The 27982-nt window shown below is 42.8% G+C and overlaps 1 protein-coding gene across 6 annotated transcripts in view; it reads right to left on the bottom strand.

Moving 5' to 3' along the window:
• TTBK1 (tau tubulin kinase 1) overlaps nt 1-27982 on the bottom strand; it is a 91590-nt gene that overhangs the window by 50509 nt on the left and 13099 nt on the right. For 2 of the 6 annotated variants that reach the window (XM_069009191.1, XM_069009188.1), the window contains exons 3-6: nt 19022-19095; nt 16072-16212; nt 14702-14806; nt 17-82 (exon numbers count right to left, since the gene is read on the bottom strand). In XM_069009191.1, coding sequence (XP_068865292.1) covers nt 17-82; nt 14702-14806; nt 16072-16212; nt 19022-19095 — 386 coding nt within the window. Of the gene's footprint in view, nt 1-16; nt 83-4141; nt 4167-9047; nt 9099-14701; nt 14807-14946; nt 14981-15327; nt 15400-16071; nt 16213-19021; nt 19096-27982 lie in introns of those variants that run through there. The other 4 variants (XM_069009190.1, XM_069009189.1, XM_069009192.1 and 1 more) reach the window with 4 other exon arrangements.

The following is a 27982-nucleotide window of genomic DNA, read 5'->3' as shown; positions in this document are numbered from 1 at the left end:
ACCCCAAAATACTCACCCTGTTTTTGTGTGCATTCACGGAGGCATAGCGGACAGTTCCTCGGAAACCAGCAACATTACGAGGCTGGAGGGAGACAAGAGAAGCATCTCAGAAACAGAGCAGATGACTGAATCCCCTGTGCAGCCATCTCCTGAGAACTTCTTGTCTAAACTGCTATTTTGTATGCACCCAGGGGATACAAGGCTCTTACTGCCTCCTCATGCTCTAGCAGCTAAACAGAGAGTGTTCCCCGATTCTGCATTTCTAGGAAAGCTCACACTACAGAGAAGGCAAGGTGGTTACAGTGCTGTGTTAGAATAGTAACAGTCCAGGCATAGGGATAAGAACATTAACCAGGATCAGATTTTCCTTTTTAAACTCCAGGTCAAGGGAAAAGCTAGTAAAGAACTGCAAACGCAAAACCGAGTCATGAGTAACATGAGCTAAGCAAAGCCTGAAGGTGGCCTGTTCAGGATGGAAACAGGGATCACCTACTCTGACAGATGACCACACACATTTGCTGACACTGCTGGTCAGCATCAAAAAATTAGGAATCTCTGACTTCCAGAGTTCTTGCTTTTTTCCAGATTCTTCCCAGTATATCCTATCTTTATTTTCCCTTTTTCGTGTCCTTGGGAAGCAAAGGCTTGATATAGTGGCTGTGGAAAGGCAGTCCTCCTGTGACTTATTTGTCCCATGTGGGGACTTTCTCTGCTTTGGGGGCTGAGCAACTGTTCCAACTCTTTCTACTGCTGCCTCCACAAGAACATTAGACCATGTGAGTTCACTTAATGCAGATGTCATTGTTCTGAAAAACTTGCATTTTAAATAATGACATCCACCAAATTCTCTTAGCTGAACTAGAAGCACCAGAGTTAACGAGACTTAACAGCAGTGCTTTCAAAATTCTTGCGGTAAACCAGGTTCAGGCCCAGACTTCTTGCATCGTAAGGCTAAGCTTGGTTAAAGAACTAAACATACTCAAAATTAAGATCCTACTCCAGCAGAAAACCAGGCACATTAATAACAAGTTAATCAAGTAACTTGTCCTACAGAGGGCAGTGGATTCGGGTTTGTTCTTTCAGCTCTGCCTGTGCTTTCAGAACTAGACCTAAAATTCTGTACTTTTATTCTAGGGCACTCTTCTGTCACTTTAAATATGTGCAATTCAGTTGCTTCATTTTGGGTACACGGAAGTTGTTCTGAATTTCGATATTCTCAGAAAGAATAAAATTTCAAATGTTTTTTTAACAAGTTCACCAACACCATGTAACATACCACACCTGCATGGTGTACAATGCAGCTCTTAAGTTATAATGACTCTAAGCAAAAAAAAAGCTGCAAGTCTATCTTACAACTCTTGTATGCTAATCAAATAATCCCCAAAGAGAACCCACATGCATATCCCATGCACTTAATGAAGCATTTAATCTTGCAGTGCACCAACTTGAGCTATAAGAGACTTATTTAGCAGCAGGTAATAGTAGAGATATTATACTTATCATCCTGTACCTCATAGCTCTCAGAACTATGCAATTCAGGATTTCCACGGACAAAGAACTGCAAAATATTTTCCAGAATTCCAGAGAATTCACTGATGTGAGTTCCTGAAAAGCAGAGTACTGGCCACTGGAATACAGCCATCACCATAAATTGGCTCTACACATTCAAAAGCAAAAGAACATTCCTTTTTTCCATTATGAATGGATGACAGTGTGTTTGGACACTTTTCATGAGCCATAAGGGTGTATTGTGAGCAATTCTAACATGTAACCTGTAATGTTTTCAGAACAAAAATTATTCAATTTTTGCAGTCCATGCAAGTACTGAACCAAGTACCACGTGTGCTGGCTTCAGTATGTCAGCAATGTCTCTAAAAATTGTTTTAGATCAATACTTACTATTTCTAGCAGACAGGCTATCTGTGCAGTCTTTTATTAGATCTGTTCTGAAACCAAGCTGAAGCCAGGCAGCTTGCAAGTGTATTCCCCTCCTCTCTCAGAAGCAAAGCAAAAGCCCAGCTTTTGGTGCAGGCCTTTAACCATGCATCTGTCCCACAGCCAACAAGACCGGCTGCTCCTGAGCAGTCCCGCACCTGAACCCAGAGGATTGTCCCTCCACCCCTCTCTCATGTGGGACCTCAGGGAAGGGAGAACACTGCAACTGAGCACGACTTTGCAATTGCTTTGACAGGACCTGTAGCGTCCTTTGAACAAAACAGGCAGATGCTAACTGTGTAACAATGTCTTTTGCTCATAAAGGTTGCACCTCTTTTAACCATATTTGCCTGGCCTGCCAGTCACAAGGAATTGGTCACTGCAATCAAGTATTTTCCAGGCTGTGGAGATACCTTGTTTTCCATCCAAACAAACAGCTCCTCCCGAGCATTTGTTGTCACACATGCTGCATACCCAACTATTATTGACTTTTCTTCTGAATTCATAAACATTAGTTTTCCAGATGATTTCTTTACACACTTCATTTCTTCCAGTTAATAAACTTCATCCCACTACTGCACTGGTGAGCAGTGGAAAAGAGCCTGGATAAAGCACCCTTGTTGTCCAGACCAATCCACAATTGACATGGAATTGAAATTGCAACAGTTAGGAGCTTCAGACTGTGGAATCATATATAATCCAACTGATTTGAATACCCAAAATTATGAATATATAATAAGCTAGCAAGTTGAAATACAATTTTAAACCACAGATATTTTTAAAATTTTTTTACACATCAGTATTTTTATAAAAAATGTTATAGAATGTATCTCTTCTTTCATTGATATTGTGTCTACCACAAAGCTAAAGTACTTCATTATACAGCACTGCATTGTGTTAGAAGCTTGGTTTAAAATGAGTTTCAGCTTGGGAGGCTGTGTTAGATCACTACCACAGAGCAAAACCTACACTCTGTGTTCCTTTCACTGCATTAGCAATGTAGACTACCTCACACACAGAGACAGAACTAGGTAACGAAATCCCGTATGAAGTGGATGCATTTTCCAAACTGCGCTCTTTTACACCCATCACTCTCCAGGTCAAACACTCATTTGTATTTCAAGTGCCAACAGTGTCTCCCTCATGATTCACACGAAGTCTGTCTTTCCTGCACATTCCCTTTTTATTTGAGGAGTGCTCATATTTCCTCATTAATTTGAATCCCTGCTCCTCACACCATGTTCACTCATAGAGATTAAAATTAATCATTTTGCCTCACTGGCAAAAGGAAACTGGATATTTTGAATGTCCCAGTTTCCAGCTGCCTTCCTAAAAACTTGTATTTGGATGCCAGTACTTTGATCCTGCTGTTTCTTGTGACTGTAGTATTCTCATGACCATGACCATTGGTTCCTCCCCAGCTTTCTGGAAGCCTGTGCAGACACCTCATGAGATGCACCACCTTTGCCCCTGGCAGGCCAGCTGTCATCTAGGATCATTAACCCATCTCTCCTGGAATAAGGAAAAGGATTTTCAGCAGTAAGAATGTAAAAAAAAAGTTAGCACAGATCGAAGAGAAGGTGGTAACGGGAGAGAGAAAATGCACAGATCAAGGAAAGAATTTGGAGATATATCTTGGATAGAAATGGCTTGTTGGAAACGTTGTGATAAGAAGGAAAAGTGAAAGAAAGCTTTAACTGAACTAAAACGAAGTATCTCTGTGACCTCTAGGAACCTTCTGCTTCTTCAGACAGGCTCGTGAGGGAGATGCAGGGATATGTATCTTCACCTTTTCTGGTGGGGACAATATTCACACCTCTTATGTGCATTTTGACTTTTTAATTTAAACAGCAACATTTTGTAGAATCATTAATGACTGCATCATATTTTATACCCATGAAGAGTCAGAAATGAATAGAGGAAGCTGGAGATAGAAATGTAAGATGAGAAAACTTCCCTCCCCTTGCCTCTGAAACCACAGAATTGACAAAATCACTCTGGCACCACCCAAATATCTGCCAGCCCCTCAGGCAGAATCCCAAGTGTTCTAGGCCTTTGCATCACATTTAGGTAGCTGTCACGATCCTGCTGAAAAACAAACATATCATGAGGGGAAAAAAGAAAACCTGGTGTAATTTGGACTTCTATATATAACAAAAGCACAAACCAAAATGAAAACCCAGAAGCATGGTGATGGCTCACTCACAACTCATAGCAGAGATGGTTACGAGCAGCGGATGGGAAGCCAACGCATCAAACACAGCCTCAAAAGAAGAGCCCAAAAGAACTGTAAAACAGAGAGAAACCCAAAGAAAAACATGATAAAAAAAACAACAAAATGAGAAAAAAATTAAACAGAAATGAATTAAAAAACATTCAATATTGTATCCCAACAGAAACCTGTGTCTTGTTTAGCTGTTGCCATCTCCCATCACCCTTCCCAGGGCTGCTGGCTCGTCCTGTGCTGAGTTTCATTTAGACACAAAAGACATGAAGCATTGCATGACAAATCTGTGTGGTTTGTGAGTGCTCTGTAAGTGGTGAGAGGGGGCCCTCTAGGGAGAGCCTTCCCTTGCCTGCATATCACACCTAATAAGTGGAAAAACAAAGCTGAGAGCAGCCATGCAGACAGCCTTACCACAGGTCAGTTGTACACTTCTACTGTGATTTTCCTTCCTACAATTATCTGATGTGTACATCTCCCTTCTTCTCCTAAACAAACTGATCCAATAACCTGCAAGGGGATTTGCTCTCTCATCTCTTGCCCTTTTCATCCAGAGCAAGTTCTAACATCAGCACATAAGTTCCTAAAAATCAACAGCAATGTCCCCTTTCCTATTTGAATTGTTATGGTTTCTCACCCAAAATATTTGTGTTTTTTCTGCAACCACCACCTTGCTTTCTCACAATCAATCTCCATACAAACAGTGGCTTGCCAACTTAACAGGTTTCACAGCTGCCAGCTTCAGGCAGGTTCCCTTTCCCTGGTGACTGCTGCAGTGCTCCACTGCCTGTGGGGGGATGCAGAATGGTGGTTTGGGAGAGAGCAGGATGAAACTCAATGCTGCTTTTAGGCCACATAAGCAGTCATGTTATCTGTGAATGGCAAAGTAGAGAAATCTGAGGGACATCCTCATCAGAGGCAAGAACTAATATTATATTATATAACCTTAAAAGTCAATTCAGTGACCTGAGGAAAGACCCTGACTGAGAGATACTTATTCCAACAGAAATCAAGTAAACAAAAACAATCCACACAATGGAGTTTCTTATTTGAGTCTTACTGTTCCCCTTTCCTAAAAATGTGCAAATCCTAAGAATTCCATAAATTCTGCATGAAATTTAGTTCTGAGGAAGCTATTTAAGTCTCCTGCTATTCTTTCCAAAACAAAAGACATAAAGCACTTGAGTTAAAACGCCATTGCTCCTACTTTACTTTAGGAGAGTTCAAAACTTCCAATGAATTTTAACATAATTAAAGACCAAGATAATCCTGTCTTTCTAAACAGCATGCACCAACCATCTCATCACATGATTCCTGCACCTGAACTTGTGCTGAAGATGAGAGTGCCTTTCTCACAGTAGAAACAGGGCTAAGAATGAGCTTTTTTTTAGTCAAAAGCTTATTTCAGTTGTAATCCTATTATTCAGTTATCACGATTTTTAACAAGAGGACTTTGGCCTCAGAGCTGCACTTGTTTCTTACATGAGAGGTCCCACAAGGCAACAAGCAGCACAGAATATCCCCACAGAAAGAATGGGGAGTGCTAAGTAAGAAAGATAAGTTTTTAATCTGCTGTAACACAGCAGGGGAACTACTGAAATGGACATGTTTTGGAGTCACATCTCCTTTGGGATTTAGAGCTCAAAATGCTTTCCTGGAGCCAGATGGAGACGATGGTTCTTTTCTATCAAAAGGAAGAAGACAAAAGGCAGTTTTGGCAATCACTGAGATGGAGCACACTGAAGTTCAAACCTCCCCACCCTCTGAACAGACATGAAAACCACACCTCCCTCCTTCCAGAGTACACTCTCATCCCTAAACCACAGGGTGCTTTGAGATGCAAGTTTAAGAACACACAGGTTGGAAAGGATACCTTTTGCACAGAAGATATGAATAATTATTACCAAGAGGGAGGAAGTGTATGACCTGGCAGCAAATGCACTTACCTGACTGAAGGGAGATCTGACCTGCAATCCAACTCGAATCCAACATTCACTTGCCTAGGGGGCAAAGCCTCTGTTCCCTCATCACTGGCCACAGTAAGAGCTTTATATTCCTCCCTTTGTTTTCCAGTGGGAAGAATAATCAGAGCTTCAAGTGGAATAGCAATGACCAGAAGGAATGACACATTCAGATGTAATGTATACCCCCCTGCAGCTTGGTAGTAAAAGCACTCAGAGATGGAAAATGGGATCTCAGTCCCCTGCAGGTATACATAAAATTTGAGCCTGAGTTGTCTTTCCTTTTCCCTCACCCCTCTAACAGCTGCTGTGTAAAATAAAACCAACAAAAACCAGATGCAGATGATCTGAGGCCACCCTCATTGACTCCGGGGCTTCCAGGTGAGGAAAGCAGAGAAACAGCAACACGTAGCAAGATACCAGATTCCCTGCTTGCTAAGAGAGTTTCAAATCCATCACCTAGTCTGCTTTCCATACATTTAATTTCAAGAGCATGGGATTTCTGCAACTGTGATGTTTTAGACCAGAACATAATCTCCCTTCTCAAGTTCAAATTTGTTACTCCAACAGTGAAAGTAACAATGAGAACCTTAACGTAATTTTCATGATGATTTGTTTTATAACTAACCCATTCCCAGAGAAACTGCACTTCTATTGTATATTAAATGTGCAATATTTTAAGACCTAGGTCCATTCTTTTTCCTTCTCCTCATCTCTGAACAAACATGACTATGCTGTGTTTTCAGCCTTTCCTGTGACTACTTTTTTACAATACAAAGGTTGAGACAAAAATTATGTTCCCTCCCAAGCCAATATAGTAATACAGCTCCACAAATCTGTTATTCTACTCCAAAATGTTAATTCCTTATGTAATACTACAGATTTACAAGTAGTTCAAGTACAAAGCAAGTATAAGGCTACTGGGCTTCTATGTTTGTATATCTGGGGTATTAGGATGTAGAAGTTCCTATCCTCTGTGTTATTTTATAGCTCATTTTTCAGTGGGGGGAAAACTACTCAGTAGAAAAACACATCATCATCTCCTCTTCTAATAGCTTGCTCACTGCAGCGAAGTTTATTTTTAATGCTATGCCCAGACATTTGGAAAATAAATACCTTTTTCTCAATTGGCTGACACATTTCTTAAGCCTTCCTCACGCTCTTCCACACAGGCTGTGCACTGTGCTGCCTACACCATCGTCCCTGTGCCCACTGACTCCCAGAGCCGCCCTCGTGCATGTGCAGTCTCTCCAGCAAGGCACTGCAAACTACTGCAGTGCAGTCTGAGCCACAAGGAGATCGAGATCTAATCAATGAGCTGCAGCTGACTAAGCTAAAATAAAATGCTTGCTGAGCAGAACAGTCCACTGTCATATCCTGCAATAAGGCTTCAGGAAAACATAGCCTCTATTTTCAAATAAATAATTAAGATCAAGCTGCTAAACCCTTGAACACTTTCAATTAATATTTGTGGAGCCACAGGGAATATGTTTCTGAAGTCAAGGTGCCCCAGACAGAGGAAAGACACAATGCTTTCTGTACTGCATGTGACAAAACTGGCAGAGCTGAGCAACGATCAAGGAGCTCTTGTCCAAAACCTGACCTACATTAGCACAGAAGACCTTCATGACTCAGAACACCTCCATTACATAAGCATATGCTGTTCATCATCTGCATAATAATGTTTATGTTCATTTCCCCCTTCAAGTTCAAATTTTCTTCTCAGCCTTAGCTCTCCACATCAAACAGATTCTGCTAGTCCAGCTCTCTGATATAAAAATTAATGCAAGATGAAAAATTTGACCTGTGCACATGCTAAAGAAGAAAATTCTACATATTTAAAAAACAAAAAATTTTTCAGTTCATTCCCTAGTTGCTTAAGTTCTGTTGTCTTAAGATGTGCACTGACACTGACTGCTGATACTGCTGCATGGCAAAGGTGGGTTGTACAACAAGGATGTCACAGTGAATAAACCTGCTCACATCTCTATCTGAACCACAGCAGAAGGTTGCAGCTAGGGGAAATAACAGTTAAAACCCTAAAAAAGATCACTGCATCCTGTAATATCAAATTTGTTACGAAAGGCCTTGGGATTCTCCACAAAATGGACTTTTTGGGTGGGAAGGAATAAGGGAAGGGGAGGAAATTGGGAACAAAAAACTGGGCTTAGTTCTCTAAAGAGTATCCGCCAAAACTGCAAGCACTTATTAATGGGCATTTTACAGACTTTAATAAAATTCTTTCATCTTCTTGTGCATGTTACAGTCACAATCTTTTCAATCCTTCAAACACAAGTTTGTCATTACTGTCTTCTGAATACTGCTTAGATCTGCAACACCTTTGAAACTGGATGGGTGGTATCTTATGCATCATCAACTGTTATCTCATCTAGATTTGTACAAAGGCACTAAAAAGGTGTAGTTTTCATCGTCCTATTCCATATGGACCATAACAATTGCATTACTGGCTCTCTTCATCTCTGGCAACCTGTCTCCAGTCCCAAAGAAGATACTTCTGGATATCCTACAGGTAGGTCACAGAGGGGTGGGCAGATGCATTCATTCTGTTTCATCTGGCACGTGCAGTACTCATTTTTAAAAGGCATAATGTTGGTTTAGACCCCACACACCAGAAGAAAAATTTGACACTCTCCTAAAGAACAAAATCAGCAGAAATGTAACTAGCTGGGCTAGCTACCTTTCTAATTAGGAAAGGTCTAGACAGCTTTTCTAAAGAAAAGTAGCACATCACCAACAGTGTTCTCTGCAGCCTTTGTGCATACAGGCAAGGGCAAGCTAGTCCATACAGTACAGCTGAGTTTTCAAAAACATCAGCCCCTCAGAAGGTCCACACTACAAGAAATTGCACTGCAAAATACGTTGCTCTCTCGTTTGAGTTGTGCCAGCTATAGTCCCCATCTACTGACCTAATTCGACGTCTCAAGAGCTTTGTGGCTTGTTGGGAGCCTGGATATGGGATAGTAAGGACAAATTGCCAAGTTTGTGTGGCCATCTGACTATTAACACTTGCAGCTCATTCATGGGAACACCAAAAGCACCTGGTTTTCAAGCAGTGACCTTGAGTATTCTAAGAGTGATTACAGACCTCCAGGCATGGAGATCTGCATGATTTCCTCCTAAATCCTGCCAGGGAGTGGGAGAAGCTTAGGTAGCAGAAGATGCATTGTGCAAGTCAACACCAAGCTGTCAAAGATAGGGCTTTGGCTTCTATGACCACAGGTCCCTCTTTGAGGAAAAAAACCCTGTTGGCACAAGAAGGGACCCATTTGACACAGTAGCAAGAGCATCTCTGCCAAGACTTTGCATCTAATCAAATGGCCCACCTCAAGTGCCTGTCCAAAACCACCAACACATGTGTAACAAACAGCAGCAGTTAGTGCTCTATGTGCCACTGCAAATCTATGATCTCACTGGGATTGTAGAGACTTGGTGGGACTGCTTGCATGGCTTGAGCGCTGCAATGAACGGCAAAAAAGGACTGGGAAGGCAAGCCAGGTGCATTTTCACAGGAGTTGATTGAATGTATGAAGCTTTCCTTGGAGCAGGGGATGGGACAGTCACCACTGATGGGTACACCGATGATCATTCCAGGTAGCGTAAGTTGTAGGCACCTGTTACAGACTGCCTGACCAAGAATTAAAAATAGATGAAACATTCTTTACAAAACTGAAGGAAGCCTTGCAATTGCAAGCCCTGGGAGGCTTGATTACTCCTATATCTACTGCTCCTGCACCTATATTTTGCAGAGACAATACAGCAGGGTGAAGCAATCCAGGAGTTTTTTGGTGAACATTGAGCAGAACCAGAAAAACAGAAATGGAGGTTTGTAGTCATAACAGAAGGACAACACTGAAGAAAAGCACAGTTTCCTGGGGGACCTGGTGGACAACAAGCTGTGCATGGGCCAGCAGTGTCCTGGGGGACAAGAAGGCCAATGGTATCCTGGGCTGCATTAGGAAGATCATAGACAGCAGGTTGAAGGAGGTGATCCTGCCCCTCTACCCAGCCCTGGTGAGGCACATCTGGAGTGCTGTGTCCCGTTCTGGACTCCTCAGGACAAGAGAGACAAGGAGCTCCTGGAGAGGGTCCAGCAGAGGGTGGCAAATGATGAAGGGACTGGAGCCCCTCGCTTCTGAGGAAAGGCTGAGGGAGCTGGGCCTGTTCAGGCTGGAGAAGAGACACTGAGAGGGAACCTCATCCATGTCTGTCAGTGTCTGCAGGGAGGGCTCAGAGGATGGACCAGGCTCTGCTCGGCGGTGCCGGGCAATGGGACAAGAGGCAGCGGGCAGGAACTGAGGCACGGGAAGTTCCACCTGACCATGAGGAAGAGGTTCCTCACTGTGCAGTGCCCGAGCACTGGGACAGATTGCCCAGAGAAGGTGTGAAGTCTTCCCCACTGGAGATGTTCAAGAACCATCTGGATGCAATCCAGTGCCACGTGCTCTGGGATGACCCTGCTTGAGCAGGAAGGCTGGATCAGATGCCCCACTGTGGTCCCTTTCAACTTTACCCACTCTGAATCTGTGTGTGATTCTTCTCTCCATGATCAGATCACTCACCCAAAGTTTGGAAGTCTCAGGTTCAAAAACTTCCTCTCCTACAGGAGTTCCTGCATTCTCACTTGATAGCAGAATACCACAAACACCATGTATTTAAGCCACAGGCGGAATGTGAGCAGGCATATTGAAATCTCTCTCATTTAAGCTTTACACCTGTGCACAAAATTAAGATATATTCCATAGAAAAGGGATGTTGGGAGACTCATAGCACTGGAGAAGGCCCTGTTTACTGTGACTGAGTAATTTTTCCACTGTCTTTTTGTCAGAAAACATAAGTCTTGAGCACCAAAAGATGTTACTAAGCTTAATGAACCAGGGATACTTTGTGAATTTATCACTGACAGCGCGCCCTTCAGAAATGGAAAACTTCAGGTCAAACATACCTTGCTGAATACAGATCACAGATCTTAACCACAATTTGCCACCTTTTAAACAGGAGACAGCGTGGCTTAGAGAGGCAGGGAGGAGCAGTAAGAAATCAGCATCTCTCTCCTCTAGCAGTTCTGGAAAGCTGCCTGTCAGCTCCTTGCTCAGGAACTTGTCCTTGCAAGTGTTTGAAAACAAAACACACTGAAAATATTAATTATTTTTTGTCCACTAGCAGTCTACCCTGTTTTTCATAATAGCCAGAGTCCCCCTTGCTAGCCAGGATGTTGGCTGTGATCCAAATGCCAGAAATGCTGCTGGTAGTCAAAGAGCTCATCAAAGGAGCTCCCAGCACACCACGGACACCACATGGCTACAGGACCAACGCACATCTGCTCTGCCTGTCCAAAGGAGTAACTATCAAAGACTGACTTCTACAACCTGCAAAGAAATATCAAATAATGAGACTGTGGAGCACAACTGAGCTTCCCTGATTGCCAACAGAGGGGAAAAAAAGTTGCTAATGCTTCCTTACACACCTTCTGGCCCCAACCACCTTCTGTCTTTATAGAGCAATATAAGTTCCTACAGATTGTTACCCAGCAGACTCTGTAACATGTGGCAATGGGCAAGCAGTAGAGGGATGAGACCATTCCTATGAAAGCAAATCCATATCACAACAGCTTTTCTCCAAGGACTAGCATTTGTGCTAATATTAGCATCCCACGTAAGGGAGATCAGTTTTGTTTTCCTCGAAGCACAGGATAAACTCAGATTCAGAATAAATCTGGATTCAGTTACATCAAGTGGACCATAACCTTACAAATGCTGAGCTATCGAGTTAAACTGCCAAGTAGCCATCCTCCATACAGACATGGAAACCAAACCCATAACACTCATCAAAGGCTCAGCAGAGTAACCTCTCCCTAGGAAAAAGCTGCTGGGATAGCCCTTAAAAGGAGGCCTGGGAAGCCAGAGTGGTGACAGCTGAGGATGGAGAAAACTAATGCTTAATGAAGATTATGCAGAGTAGAAATGATCCCACCTCAAAGTTTTAATCAATCTCTAGAAAATTAGAGGAAAGCAGTAAGTTAAAAAAAATAACCAAATCCACAGCATCCTAAAGACCTGGCTCATTATCTGTATTACTAGAAAGTCATTCAGAGTCTTTCTGAAAAGGTGATAAATAAGATTGAAGCTCTGAATTTCAGAGGATATGAAAACAACTAATACTTCTATGGTATTATTCATAAAGTATGACAATGCTTCTGAAAATGTAGGAAACTGCAGAGAACCTATGTGAGAAGAAAACTTCCTTTAAAAAACTGAATATGACTGAAAGCAAAATCCAGACATGCTTCCAAAAAAAGAGAGTGAGCCCCTTCCCTCACCTATCTTGTGTATTGTACCTCAGAACCAAACCACAGAAATACTAGGCTCAGGATGATTTATGTTATAAATGTATTCTTCATGGATAAATGAATGGAAAGAGAATGGAGAAAAAAGAATTTACCTTACTGGCTTGAAATAATCTCTTTGGTGAAATAAGTGATAAAGTTCTTATTTAAAAAAAACCAAACACAAAATCACCACAAAATTTCTCATTTCTCTTGCCTTCATACCACCCTACACCTCCATCTCCTTCCTAATCCTCAGTGCATTACTTGGGCAGCAATCACACTGTGCTTCTCCAGACAAATGCCTCGGTCCGATAAGTGGGACTCAAAGCGGTATCAGGCAGCAGGGACACAAAAGGACCAAACAGCTCAGTGACTACTGCATAATGTTAAAAGGCATTGAACTGAATATTTATGAGTTTTTTTGCTGTATCATTTCTGTCAAAAAGCTTGACCCCCTGAAGTGTGGCATGGGAGAACAGGTACATTAGGTATATGAGACTTTACCCTGTATGATCCTCCCATATCCCAAACAAACAGAGACTTTTCACTACTTTCAGGAGAGCATACTCCCACCCCTCTGGGGATTGTACGTATCTTTTTAGGAAAAGATCATATGTCATTCATCCTTCTATGAGACACATCTGTGGCAAGCAAGCCAGATTGACCAGAACGAAGACCAACCTTCTCAGAGTCCTGCACTCTGACAAAGGCCCCGCTCACCCACACCAACCCAAGCAGGACATGGCTTGTAAGACACAGCTGAAGAATCTTTTCCCCTGGAAAATGTCAAGGCTGGATGTAGAGCTGTTTCTAAAAACAGGGCCTGGGAGCAAAATAAAAGTGAAGTAATTTAAATTATGGTAAGAAAGGAACAAAATAGAAGGTACAAAAGAAAAGACTGGGAAAAATTAATTTCTTTAATTGTAAAGAAAGAACAATGTTCAAACAATGGGACTTGAAATACAGATGTAAACTATAATTACTTCATTAAGAAATGAAGAAATTTTGCAGAAAAACAACTGCCAGTTTCAGTCTGTAATGGACTTGAATTCTGACTGCAGAAAGAGGAAAGGAGGGGGGCCACATTTTGTAAAGGGCAATATGGAGAAGGGTTATCCTCAAACTATAAAGCATTGATGAGGAAGTCCAGTAGTATGTAGTGAGTGTCTTTCTAAGAATAAGATGCAGGCACAACCTTTGGAGCTGCTCCCAACTACAGGGAAAAGAAAACTGAAAAGACTTACAAAAGAACCAAAAAAAAAAGAAAAGAAAAAAAGAAAAATTCCTCAGCTATATTAATCTACTAAGGACAAAAAATCTGCTCAGTAGCCTTTGCTTTTTTCCCACTGCCCAGCAATACCCGGCACTACAGAGTCTCTGGATTTAGCTAGCACATTATCAACATTTTCCAGAACAACAATTATCTTGCAGATGGAAAAGGTGTGCAGACCAAAAGCTGTAAGCCTAGGATGATAAACAGAGAGATTGTATGAGCACTCTCTGCTTGCACTCTGTTCTGAAATACATCTAGGAATTCTCTGACAGATCCCAGAATATCTGAAGCTTTACACATCCTTATGAGTGACCCCAGATAACACTGTGCTGGTAAAAGAACTGAAGATAAAACCCATGTTACATGGCACAGACAATGCCCCCTGCCCATACCTCCCCTCCAGGCAGGCACACTGAAATATCCCTGCTAGGAAATCTGGACAGAGTCAATAGACATAAAACCAAAACCACAAAGGGTGAGAACAGCATTACAGGTTGCAGCTCACAGTAAGTTCAGCCTCAGAGATCAGGTCAGCCTCTAACTTCTAGCACATTTTTTTTATAAAAAGCTTTAAGAATATACCAACCTGTTTCCCCAGATCACAGAGAACTGAACTAGACCAGTCCCCTGGGGCTACAGAAGTTACATGGCCAGCATTGGGCTCACCCTCTTTGTTAGTCCATACTGTACTCAGTAAGTATTGCAAGCCTGTGGAAAACATGATAATCCTAAAGGAAATTTAAAAAAAAAAAAAAAAAGCCACACATCTTGTAAGACAAAATCAAGCATCCCTTCTGAGATCCCCAACTCAGCTGAAGTCACCTGCTGCTTCTCACCTTGCAGAAAATGTAGCCCAGTATAATGACCATGCACAACAACAACAAAACAAACAGAACCACAAAACCTTTCCATTCCTAATCAGTTGCAGAAATGGAAAAAAAACCTCCTTGAAATGTACTTACTGGTCGGACTTCCCCAGTAGTGTTGGTGTACTGCCGGGCCAGACCAAAGTCTAACATGTAGCACTTCCTGTATGTTGAAGGTAAGCGGCCCATGGCAAAGTTGGACTGGACAAAGAAGCAAAGAAAGAAAATCAAATTGATGCCAGCAGCTTGGGTAAGAGTGGCCATTTGTTGGCAAAACTTTATCATGTAGCTCCACATGCCTCTGGTGGAAACAAGTCAAAGAGATTAATTTTAAGATGCACCTTGAACATCATGATTAGAGAACCACTGTCTTGATAAAAAGTTCACTTCGCAGATAAGAGACTGTGGAGTCTCAAAATTGCTAGAATTCACATCAGCTGAGCTAAATTTCAGCTGCTCTGAGAAAGAGCTACATTTAACACCACTAGCTCTGCAGTGAGAGCTCCATGACTTGCGTAACAGGCTGGAGTTATTGTAGACAAATGCTTCTGTTCATGGTTTAGCTGCTAGCATGAATTATTCTGCCCTAACTCCCAGAATCTCCATTTACTGTATTGTATTGCCTAGATCTGTCTGAACATTCAGGCATATAGAAACCACCAGGCTTGGTTCTTAGTAAATAAACCAATAAAAAGCAAACAGAGCAGCTCCTTTTTTTTTACCTCAATCTTAAAGTTCTATCCTTTACCATAATGGATGTCCACTAAAGAATTTGTAGCCAACCACATCAGTTACTGGTTTTCAGCTGAATCTGGTCAGCCAAAAGCAGCTGATTTTAAAAGGAGCAAATGAGTTTGCTAGAAGGAAACTGGTTTCAGGTATGGTGTAGCAACAAGTGTTCAGGTCAAGTAGTGAAGAGCTGTAGGAACAAGACTGGCTTCTACAACGAGACTTGGAATTACTGTGCTTTGCCCAGGCAAAATGTGACTGTGTTTCTGACAGCGGAAACTGTGCTCCAATTCTTTTGGCAATCACTCATACAGGATTAAGAGCATGATTTAGCTTAGTCAAACACATGAATTAGCATTTATTCAAGTGATGCATCACAGAACAAGACTTCCTTTCTGAACAACTTTTACGGTGATAATTGGCTGGACTCCAAAGGACCATTCAGAACTAGATTGCTTCATCATGGGATCTTGACTGGTGCAAGCACAACTGACAGCTACCAACCCACCATGGAGCAGCCTCTGCCAATAAAAGCTGGTTTGCTAAGCACTTAAAGGAAGGACAGTACTATATTACTATTCTGTACCTATAGGAAATAGCCAGCATATCAGACAGTGGGAGTGTGCAAGGAGGCCTAAATGTATCTGCTGAGACCTGCCCATACTCAGACTGTCTTTACTGACTCAAACAAAACAGACAGACATACAACCAAAAGGAAAATTTCCAAAACCACATACAGGCTTGATGTCACGATGCAGGAATCCCACAGAGTGAATGGCTTCTATTGATTCCAGAATCTGTTTGCCCAATCGCAGCGTTGTGCTCAGTGTGAAAGTCCCTCGAGGCTGACTCCTTCTGAGATCTGCAAGATTTCGGCCCTGAAACAGTCAATAAAACACTTAAACCATCACACGAAAGCAGAGCCTTTCACAGCTGTGAGTTCTAACATGCAACCCCAAAAAAGCAGACATGCTACTCAGAGAGGTGCTCACCTCATGTCTGCTTTATTCCTTGCATAGGATCTTCCAGCAGTCCATTTTAGCTTTTAAGTGATGCATTTGCTGATAAGAAGATACCAGACTGTTATCTTGGGAAGTCAGCTGGTCACTATTTGTGCAATAGACACAGCATGGACAGCAAGCAGTGCCTCAGACTGTAGAGACCAGCATCTCCTTACTGTTAAACTCAGACCATACAGAAGCTGATTTAAGAACAACCTCTGACTGTTCTCTGAGCCATCCAGAGATTAAAGCAGTACAAATTCGATAAGCAGGTCATGATGCTGCAGTTTCATCAGAAACTTCCTAGCACACATTGTCTGGTTCAAGCTCAAGCCAGCATTGTTGTGGCAACACCACAACGGGGAAAGTTGTCTATCAGGAGAATCATACCCAAAATCAGAAGAGGAGGATTTTTCCACTGACTTAATACTTATCAAAACAAATTACTAATTTACCTCCAGTTAATTAAATTTCTGAGGAAAAACAAAAAGGCTACCAGCTATGCATGAAAATAAAGACAATTTAGGAAAGAAAAAGGAAAAAAGGGCAGAGTAAATGCAAGAAAAATCCCAGTGTTCTTTGATGTCTGTCATCTCAGTTTTGTCTATACCTCTTTAGCATTGTAAAGAGAAGCTACTAAAATGATTGTATTCCATGGCAAAGTGCTCTTCTAATCCACAGAACGAATGCATTTAGCAACTCATTAAAAACATTAGGAATAAGAGTCTGCTGTTTCAGAGAACATGCATCAAGAACAAAAGCTACAGGGACATGCTGTTCATTACTATGCTTTAGAATCTCCTGATTCTGCTTCTGTGAAGACATCTGTAGAAGACATCTATCATCTATAGAAGACCTATGCTTATAATATAAGTCCACATGAATTCGAACAAAATTCCCAACAGCAAATATATAAAAGATTCCAAACAGTTGAGGAGAAAACAGAGATTGCTCTCCAAATGCCATCTCTTCATCCACCCATTTCCAGTTCTCGAGTTATTTACAGACATTAAAGTGCCAGCTGGCTCATGTAGCATATGACAAGTCTCTCAAATTGTTCTGAGCCATGTTTCACTTCAGGCTCTGGACCCTTGAAGAATCACACCTGATACAGGTCAGCTCATAGATACAGTTCAGGCACAGCAGCCCACCCAGGTTTGCTCCTTAACATGAACAAGATCAAGCTAAATCACCTCTCTAGTGCTTATCTTCTTGAATTTCTGTGACACTTCACTAGAGGCAGCACAGCTTTGTCATCGCTATCCTGAAACATCCAAGTTACTGAACTGACAGCAGATCTTGCTTTCCACTGTAAAGCTGTTCCTTGAACACCAGCTCTCTTATCCAATGGTAACATGGAAAGCAAGACTCGTTTTTTTCAGGGCTGCACACTGAAATGTGCCATAAGTTTCCCCAGCTGCTACTGCTACCAGGAAAAGACACAAAATGAGCACTATTTTCCAAATAAACACTGTCAGGCTGATTACAGAACAGAGCAGATGCAATGAGTTGCAAAGCTTAAGAGTGGAAGCTGGTGACTGAAGAGAAATGGAGAACTGCAGTACACAACAGTCAAGGGACATGTGATAAACCATGTCTCAGCAGGTCTTGAAGGAGAATTTTAGCCTGAAGAGTGATGGTGCAAAACTAGCTAATGCTTTATGTATCAGTGTCTTCATCTGCAAATAATGAAATTATTTTTAGCTCTGCCTACTCTACGAGCTCAGTTACATAGTCAAGAACAAACTAGAAAGAGAATCCATACAGAAAAAATTTTTTCCAAGGTTAAGTCCCTTCTATCAGGCTTGGTAAGGACAGGATTGGGTAGAAGCCTTGTTCTTCCATGAGGTCCAGGCCAGCCCCTTCACGATTCATATTCACACTCACACTGCAGCAGCAGAAATAGCCAGGGTTGTTTAGAGAGCAAAAGGATTTTTTCTATTCATAACAGTAGCTGGGATGCCAACGGTACATAAAAGGCAAACCCAAGCACCAGGAGTTTACTGGTTTTATACAACTGTCTTGCAAAGCAGAACTACAAAAGAATCAGAAGATTATTTTAAAGAAGTACTGGGATCTGCTGGTACCTGTTTTACTTCATCTACCCTGTCTAGCAGTGCAGTCACCGTGTGGTAGCTACCCAAGTATTTGCCCTTATTGACTTGATATCAGCAGCATTCAAACAGGAGTAAACACTTCCACAGCAGAAGCTGAGTTACTGCTGAGCTTGGGAGAGACAGAGGAGCCAGAGATCATGGCCTTTCACAGAGAAACTGTGCTGCTGCTGTGACACCACTGCTCTCACTCTGAGCTCTGATACAAGACATATTTTGAATGCTGCATCACAGCTCAGCAGGAGGTATTTCAAAGAGCTGCCACTGCTGCACAACGCTGTGGGTTGCTCCTGGGAGCATTCTGAACTGAGTGCTTTCCCTCAGAAAACTGACAGAAAGGCATCTTAAACAGAAAAGCGGAGCTATGAAATATTTTAGCACATACTGACGACTGGAGCCATCCCAAGGGATATCAGAGCAACACCACCCCTTCTCACTGTTTTCCATTCCATCCTCTTTCTGTGTACAACCAAGTCTTTACACCACTGCTTGGCCTTATTCTCTCAGTGTAAATCCTTCTCAGTGATGCCATCTCTACTGGACAGGTGGGAGAGGTGAAGAACAGAACTCACCTGAAGCTGCATGACCACATAATTAAACTTTTCATTTCTTCCACAGCCAATAAATCTGCAAACATGATCCTTCCCTGAAAAGAAACAGAAATGAAGAGAATAGAACATAAGATAACAACCCTTTGATCATGATGTTCAGAAAAATGGTTTCTGATTCAGGGCTGGTACCCATAAAGTGGTATCAGGTAAGGAGTTTTGCATAACAAATTGAGCTCAGCTCATTACACCAACTTTATTCAGTACAAGCTGACTTGTACACACCACCACCACACTCACCTACTAGCACTGCTTACCCTGAAAGAGCTAATCTAATGCTACCTTGACATGAACAAACCCTGATTTTAATAGTCAGAGACACTTGGAAAAGAAAATATGCTTTCCACTTATGGAAATCCTCCATTGAAACATTAAAGCAATTTTATAACAACAGAAGGAAAAAAATAGGGGCCATTCTGTGTCAAGTTTTGCCATGATATTAGTACAAACTACACCTGTTCAGGCAAAATCAAACTAACTCAGCCACCCCACAATACTCAGCTGGTCCTCGGGGGGGAGTGGAGGCTGTGGTTTCAGACCCTGACCTGTAATGGATTTGTGATGGTTTGCTCTCTGGATTCTCGGAAGGGGAAGGAAGAGGAATGAGTTCCCCTAATAGCAGACTGCCGATAACAGAGTAAAGGTTGATGTACATCACAATGGTGAATTCTTGGTTCCTGGTGGGGTTTCTAAGCAGGGAAGGGGGTGAGTATCATTGCATAACTTTACGCTATGTTTCTTTGTAGCACTTGAGCAAGGATGATTTGAATTAGTTTTTAAACCAAAGCTTATTATTTGTTAATTCCCAATTTTAAAGAAAAAAAGAGAAGAACATGAACACAGAGTATTGAGTAACTGCACTGCCTGTAGCACCCTCAACGCCTTGCTATTGCTGTCACTGTGTGCACCACAGGCCTGGGGCATCAGAAACTGCTGGGGACAGCAAGACATGACAGAATAGGGACGTGGAGAGCAGCAGGAGACAAAGGAAGGAGCAGCTTTCTCACTGGAGAACCAGAGCTTTGGCCAGAGCAGTACACATAGCTGTGGAATATGGAGCTCCATCCCAGGACCCTCAGTAAGAGCATCAAGAGCCTTCAGGTCCCAGCAGCATCCCACACCAGAACAATCACACTCTCTCTCCTACCATAAGGAGATAAAAGAGCTGCTGGCAACCAGAACTGGAGGGATAGAGGCCCTAACTACTCCTTAATCCCTTTGGAAGAACAGGTTTAAAACAAACAAACAAACAAACAAACCAACCCCAGTTCTAGTATCCACCTGTATCTAGTTAGATGAATAAGAAGGTTATGTATTTGCAGATCCTTCATGTCTCTGGCATGGACATTATCCAGTCTCAGGACTGCATGTGCAAGACCATGCCGAAACCATCAAGGAATGTCACAAGCCACCATATTTCAGGAAAAGATACTCAGAGATTAGGAAAGTATTCTCTTCAGTATATGACAGAATCTTCTGGGTTGGAAGGGACCCACGAGGATCATCGAGTCCAACTCCTGGCCCTGCACAGGACCATCCTCAAGGGTCACACCATGTGCCTGAGAGCATTGTCTGAACACTTCTTCAGCCCTGTCAGGCTTGGTGCTGTGACCACTGCCCTGGGGAGCCTGTTCCAGTGCCCAAGCACCCTCTGGGTGAAGAACCTTTTCCTGATATCCAACCTCAGCCTCCCCTGACACAACTCCAGGCCATTCCCTTGGGTCCTGTCACTGGTCACCAGAGAGATCAGTGTCTGCCCCTCATCGTCCCCTCACAAGGAAGTTGTAACTGCAATGAGGTCTCCCCTCAGTCTCCTCCAGGCTGAACAGACCAAGTGACCTCAGCTGCTCCTCACATGGCTTCCCCTCAAGGCCCTTCACCATCATCACTGCCTTCCTTTGGACACTCCCTAACAGGTTTATATCTTTTTTCTATTGCAGTGCCCAAAACTGCCCCCAACACTCGAGGTGAGGCTGCCCCAGTGCAGAGCACTGGACAATCCCCTCCCTTGCCCGGCTGGCGAGGCTGTGCCTGATGCCCCCCAGGACAGGGGTGGCCCTCCTGGCTGCCAGGGCACTGCTGACTTATGTTCAACTTGCCATGGACCAGGACTCCCAGGTCCCTCTCCACAGCACTGCTCTCTGGCTTCTCATTCTCCAGTCTGTACATCCAGGGCTGCACCATCCCAGGTGCAGAATCTGCCACTTCCCCTTGTTGAACTTCCTATGGCTGGTGATTGCCCAGTCCTCTCATTTGTCCAGGCCTCTCTGCAGGGCCTCCCTGCCCTTGAGGGAACCACAGTGCCTCCCAGTTTTGTATCATTTGTGAACTTGCTTAGTATCCCCTCCAGTCCTGTGTCCAGGCCACTGATGAAGATACTGAAGAGCACAGGGCCAAGGATGGAGGCCTGTGGAAGCCCACCAGTGACAGGTCCCCAGTTTGATGTCCCCCCATTCACTGTAGACCTTTGTGCCCCACCCATGAGCCAGCTGCTCACCCATCACGGGATGTGTTTATCCAGCTGAGGGACGGACATTTTGTCCAGAGGATACTATGACAGACAGTATCAAAAGCTTTACTGAAATCCAAAAATATTACACCAACTATCTTCCCTTGATCAACTGGACAAGTTACCCTGTCATAAACGAAATCAGGTTTGATAGGCAGGACTTGCCTCTCATGAAGCCATGCTGGCTGTGACCAGTGATTGAGCTGTCTTTCAGGTATTTTTCAATACCTCCCAGAATCATCTCCTCCATAACTTTACCAGGCACTGAAGTGAGACTGACAGGCCTGTAGTTTCTGGGGTCCTCCTTCTTTCCCTTCCTGAAAATCAGGACAATGTTCACCAGCTTCCAGTCAGTTGGGACCTCTCTAGATTCCCAAGACTATTCAAAAATAATTGAGAGAGGTTTTGCAATGACATTAGCCAGCTCTTTGAGGATTCTTAGATGAATGCCATTAGGCCCCATAGATTTGTAGGGATCCAGCTGGAGCAGCAGATCCTGCACAATTTCAGGGTCAACTGGGAATTGATCATTCTAATAGTCATGGTCCTCCAAGCTCAGGGCACTGAGATCCACTTGGTCCATCAGCCATGTTGAAGACAGAGGCAAAGAATGCATTAAGCACCTCTGCCTTGTCCACATCCTGTTTGTGAGGTGACTATCCCCATCCTGTAATGGGCTGATGTTATTTTTACACTGCCTACTGCCATTAATATATTTGAAAAAGCCTTTTTTCATTGTCCCCCACAATTCTGGCCAGCTTCAACTCCAGCTGAGCTTTGTCTGCATGAGTTTTCTCCCTAAGTGGCAAGCAGCATCTCTGTATTTTTCCCATGTCACCTGACCTTGCTCCCACTGGGCACATGCTCTTCCTTGCTCCTGTTTCTCACATACCAGGCCCACGGCCTGTGTGTGCCTACAGCTACTGGGTGCTGCTGGTTGACAAGCTCATTGCAAAATCAGTGTTGATTCTGACAGACAGGTTTTTGGCTTTCCGAGGAAACGTCTTGAGATACTGTGTGGATATAGAACACGTCCTGGTGTGGGTATTACCAAGAAGGAACCACCAGGAAGCCTCAGCTGTCCCACCCACCTTCCTGCCACATGCCCCAATAGGGATGGCTGTGCTGCTTGCCAATGCGAAGGGACCCTCAGAGCCAGAGTTGTGGCTACAAAGTCAACACATCTGGATAACCTCAGAAAGAACCAGTTCAGTTTATTTAGGAGCTCATGATACTCCTGTGCTTCAGCAAACTGGCCACCTACACAGGTTGCAAGCCCACACTCATCCCAGCCATGATTCACAGATTTGCACAGACACACTGTAGTCCCACTTTGCTTTGTTCGCCTTTCAGAGCACCAGGGGATGGATACTGAGGCAAAAGCCAAAAAGCAGTGACTGTTTCTAGTGACAATGAGAGCTATTGTGTGGTAAAAAGGGTAAATTACTCATTTTTTGTACTTGCTTTTATTGTTTTAAATAATTGCAAAGCATGGACACCATGTGCTTTTTGTTGCTGCAAAACTACAGACAAGAACATTAAAATCCAACCCTCTGACAGGGAGAACCTGCCCACCTAAATCACTAATTTCAGTGAAACAGGAGGGGCAGTGTCTAATGATATGACTTAAGACACAACCTTGCTAATTTCTTACTGCCTCTTCTGATTCTGAGTGTATTTCTGAGATCTTTCTTTTTTTTTAAAATCAGTTTCCTCCGTAACACTATTGTTCTCTGGATCGCAAAATTTTACAGAAAAAAAGCAGCATTTTAGTTTTTATTATTTTTGAGAATTGTTTGCCTGTTTAGGATGACAGTGTGTTTCTGCTTACTATAATTTTTGAAAATAATGAACTGACTGACAGTTCTTGATGACCTGCATCCCCAAACTGACTTGACTTTATACTGAATCCTCCTTTCCAGCTTAAAAATGGGCTCGGACCTGACCTGTTGGTCTTGGGAATTTAGGCTCCCCCTGGAACAGCTCTGCCATGCACTGTTTTGCAACACAAGCAACACCAGGAAAACAGAAGAAAGGGGGTGAGGGAAAACTGTGCCCATTTCTGCATGAAACAAAAAGAATATAACAGAATGTAGAGAAAGCAGGCCATAGTTAGATGTGGTGCAGGTACAGCCAGCCAGTCATACAGGTGGGATAAATGCCTGCAGCATCAAACCCTCTGGGTCCCAGAGGCTTTCACTCCTTTGTCATCTAAAGGAGGCACCAGATTACAACTGTTTGCTCTCTTAGAACAGTTCATGCCATGCTGAAGTAGCAGATGGAGGCTGACAGTCAGGTGTGACTTTGGGATTCCTGCAGCTCAGTCCTGAGGCTGATCAGAATTATGAAGCACACAAGAACAATCGTGTTAATAACCTCCTGTGCAGACAGGATGATGGAACTGTCATACTTCCCTTAAAGGCAGCAGGAAATAGCCCTCTTCTCATACATGCCCTCCTCAAGCATGGAGATCATAGCACAGAGAGCAGAAAAGCATATTTTAAACCAGAAAAGAAAGAAGAGGGGAGTAGGAAAATGGTTTTTTTTCAAGGTATATTTAGTATGGGAAGCCTCAGAACCATTTTACTGCACTGCCAGATGACACTTGCTCCTGTACTAGACTGCTCTGCTCAACAGCTGCCCAGATATTTCAGAGGGTCACAAGTTATACCATAGAAAATATTCTCTGTATCTGTGTTTGTTTGTTACTAAAATAAAGGAAACAACAGGGTAATAGATTTTAAAGAGTTTTGGCCTGTTAATTAACTAGCATTGGAGGAACACATCAGCCCGATGTTCATAAGCACTCACTTGAGGAAAGTTTCAGAGTGTTTTATTTTATTCACAAGCATTTAGTTAAGGCAAAATTTTAATGTTCAGCCATAGAAAAAAATTCTTTCTACTGTGGTCTTTTAACTACAATGAATATAATAATGTCCCATAATACAGGGTAAGAAATATTTCAGTCACTGAAATGGTCTTCATTATCCTTGTTCTGAAGAAACTTAAAAATTACAGTCAGTAATTATGTTCTCATGTATAAAAACCCCTTCCACCCTTAGAGAGATATTCGTCACCTTGTAGAGATACGATTAAAGTCCCCATTTGAATACTTCAAAACTTTCATTACATGAAAAGCTTTCATTACACAGCCCCTAAAAGAACCTAAATTATGATCCTTTTTTGAGTCTATTTTTTTTCATAAGGATCAATTTCCAACTGGTGGACACCAATATTCATTCCAATCTTCTACTCATTTAAGTTCTTAAACATTCCTAATGTATTTTCAATGCAGCAATGAAACGAATCAAATCAACACTAAGAAGGAAATATGTGAGATTATTGTTGCAACTTGAAGTTGGTTTTTTTGTAACAGATTCCATATTTCCTGTGTTTTTAACCAGAAAACCATTAACCACTCTTCTCCACAAAGAAGTTAAAAAATTTAATTTTTTAATTTTATGCTAAAATTCTGTGATTCATCTCCATAGAGTAGCTGTCTCATTCCTATCAGTTCACCCAAAACACTGAAGTAACTTCTATTGCATGAATTATCATAAATCTCACAGCAATTGTTATTCTTATTACTGTTACCTTACCAATTGCTGCATTTTCTCCTGCAGAAGACCAACACTGACACAACACCTCCGAGTTCAGCACTGACCACCAGGATGGTGGCAGGGAAAGGAGAATGTAACACTAACAAAAAGAGCCAGACAACGGAGTTTGTTCAGCCTTTAGGAAGGCAATAGAAGGGACACTATCTGCTGGTCAGAGCTGCCTAACACAAGAGTGCCAAGATAGAGCCTGATGTTTCTCAGAGGTTTCAGCTGGGCTGGAGTTCATTTTACTCCTAAAAGCTGGTACAGTGCTATATATTGCATTTAGGATGAGAATAATGTTGGTAACACAGGGATGTTTTGGCTGTTGCTTAGTAATGCCTACCCTAACTCGAGTTTTCACTATTCCCCTGCTCTGCCAGTGAGGAGCTGCACAAGAAGTCAGGACGGAGCTGTGAGAGACAGCAAAGATTGATGTCTCAAGACATTTTGGGGTGCATGCGTGTGGGGAAAGGGAAGAAGGTTGGGTCTTGCCCTGGCAGTGCACCCCTAGAGCCAGTATGTCAGCCTGGCAGAGCTGCCAGTCATTGTCACACTGGAGGAAATGCCACACCCCACCCCTGGAGCCCCTAACCAAGCTCCTGAGTGGCCAAATGACCAGAAGTCCCACCTGGGGGAAGAGCCCAGGAAGGCCAAGGGGTATTTAAGGCTGAACATGAGATGAGCATGTCTTGACCCTAACTCCTCTCGGAGTTTCTGTCAGCTGAACATCACTGGAACCCAGAAGTTGGTAGCTCCATGGGTCCTTTTCTACATCTTTTCTGTCCTTCTCCTAATTCCCTCTTTTTGGTTAACTTAAAATCAAATGGGCTTGGAGTTTGTGAAGTTGAGTGGGCTAAGTCAATGAGAGTGTTTTGTGTTGATTGAATGCTGCTCTAAACCTTCTGCTAAAGTTCTCTGATTTTCTAAAGCTGCCAGTAAAATCTATTTTGTTGTTTTGACCTCTTGAGAAGATCTTGTCTGTTTCTCCCATGTGTCTGACTCAAGAGTGCATGAACAACCACAAGCGCTGTTAAAAGCCTCATTGAGAGAGTTCTCTGGGGTCTTGCAGGGGCACAGCTGCAACAGCTGACCTGAATGGGCCAAAGGGATACTGCTCACCATGGAATATCACGCCTGGTATAAAAACTGGGGCAGGTTGGCCAGGAGCCATGGATGGCTGCTTGGGAATGTGGTGGGCATTGCTCAGAGGGTGGTGCATCACTTGCACTTTTTGGGTTTTATTTCTCCCTTTCATTTGTTCTCTCCCTTTTCATTACTACTATTATTGTTCTTATTTCAATTAATAAACTGTTCTCATCTCACCCCATGGGTTTTACATTTTTCCACTCCTCCCCACTCCATAGGGGCAGGGGCGCTGAGTGAGCACCTGTGTGGTACTTAGTGCCAGCTGGGGTTAACCCATGACAGAGGCACACAGAGAGGCACTGGGCATGAGCTGCAACGTGGGAAGTTCCTATTAGGTGTGATTTCTTCTTCCCCCGTGAGGATGGTGAAGCCCTGGCACAGGGGCCCAGAGAAGCTGTAGGATCTCCATCTCTGGAGGTTATTCAAGATTTCACTGACAAAAGCCCAGAGCAACCAGATCTGTTTCTTTTCTGCTTGGAGCATGAGGCCGTACTAGAGACCCCCAGAGGTCCTCCCTGCCAGCCTAAATTTTCTTCTGGATCTGTGTCACACTGACTTGGAAAAGCCCAAGTGCTTAGGTCACTAAGCACAACACAACTTGCTCAAGCACTTGGCACTGCTGGAGTCTCTATGATATGCCCAGCTGTTCACATGTAGCTGTACAATCGCTCTCACTGGTATTTGGAAAGCTGCAGTTGTTTCTCAATGCTCTACAGTATAATGTACATTTTGGAGCTAACCTCTTCTTTATTTGCCTGTCAGTGTCTGGTTTATTAACTTACCACAGATTCTGTATTGTGGGGATATTGAATTCACTTCTGTACAAATATTGTAAAGAAATGGAGGATTCGTCAGGACTAGAAAATGAAATGAGAGTTATTTTCATCATCTTCTAACTTTACTTGGACATGCTGCCTTTAGCTTGGCAGAGCTGGCTCACTTAGGCTTCTTTGCTCTGCAGGTACCAAGTTTCACCTCTGGCCAGACAAACCAGCTGACTTCAGGGACTTGTCAACTCAGCTGGACAAAGGAATTTTGGACATGAAAGAAAACAAATTCTGTGCTGGAAGTAAGTCTTAAATCACTACAATACTCAATAGTCATCAGCTAGGATTTAACCAACTGGGTTAAGCTTGCTAGTGCTTCTGTAATAAATCAATGAACTACTGGACACAAAACCCTAAAGGCTTGTCACTGTCCCCTAATCAAACAGTAAAAGGTAAAACTGACTGAGCTTGCATGGCATAATTTCCTCTAGTTGTTTCCCAAGACTAACAACTTTAAGATGAATAAGTGATAATAGATCCCACACAGGTCAAAGCACAGTAAGTCTTAAAAAAAGTGTGGATTAAATCCTTTTTCAGCCACCCCGTGACCTTCCCCCACCGAAGGGCACCACAGTTAGCACAGAAAACAAAGTGTCCCAAATGCCAGTTCATTCAAACACTCTTACACATGGAAGAATGCAGTGCTGGATAGAGAGGCTCAAGTTACAGCACGTCTGTGAATCTGCCACCCTGTGATGGCCTAAAAGCCTGCCAAGGGTACTATACTCTGCTTTCTAGTCTTTGCAGATAGCTTGCTTACATCAACCTAGCAAAACACTGTAGAAACACAAACTGTGTCCACAAAAGTAAGAGAAACTGAATCACAGAGAGTTAAGGCACC

Source organism: Aphelocoma coerulescens, chromosome 3, assembly GCF_041296385.1.
Source record: "Aphelocoma coerulescens isolate FSJ_1873_10779 chromosome 3, UR_Acoe_1.0, whole genome shotgun sequence".
Classification (NCBI taxonomy): Eukaryota; Metazoa; Chordata; class Aves; order Passeriformes; family Corvidae; genus Aphelocoma; species Aphelocoma coerulescens.
This window is presented reverse-complemented; position numbering and strand designations above follow the sequence as displayed.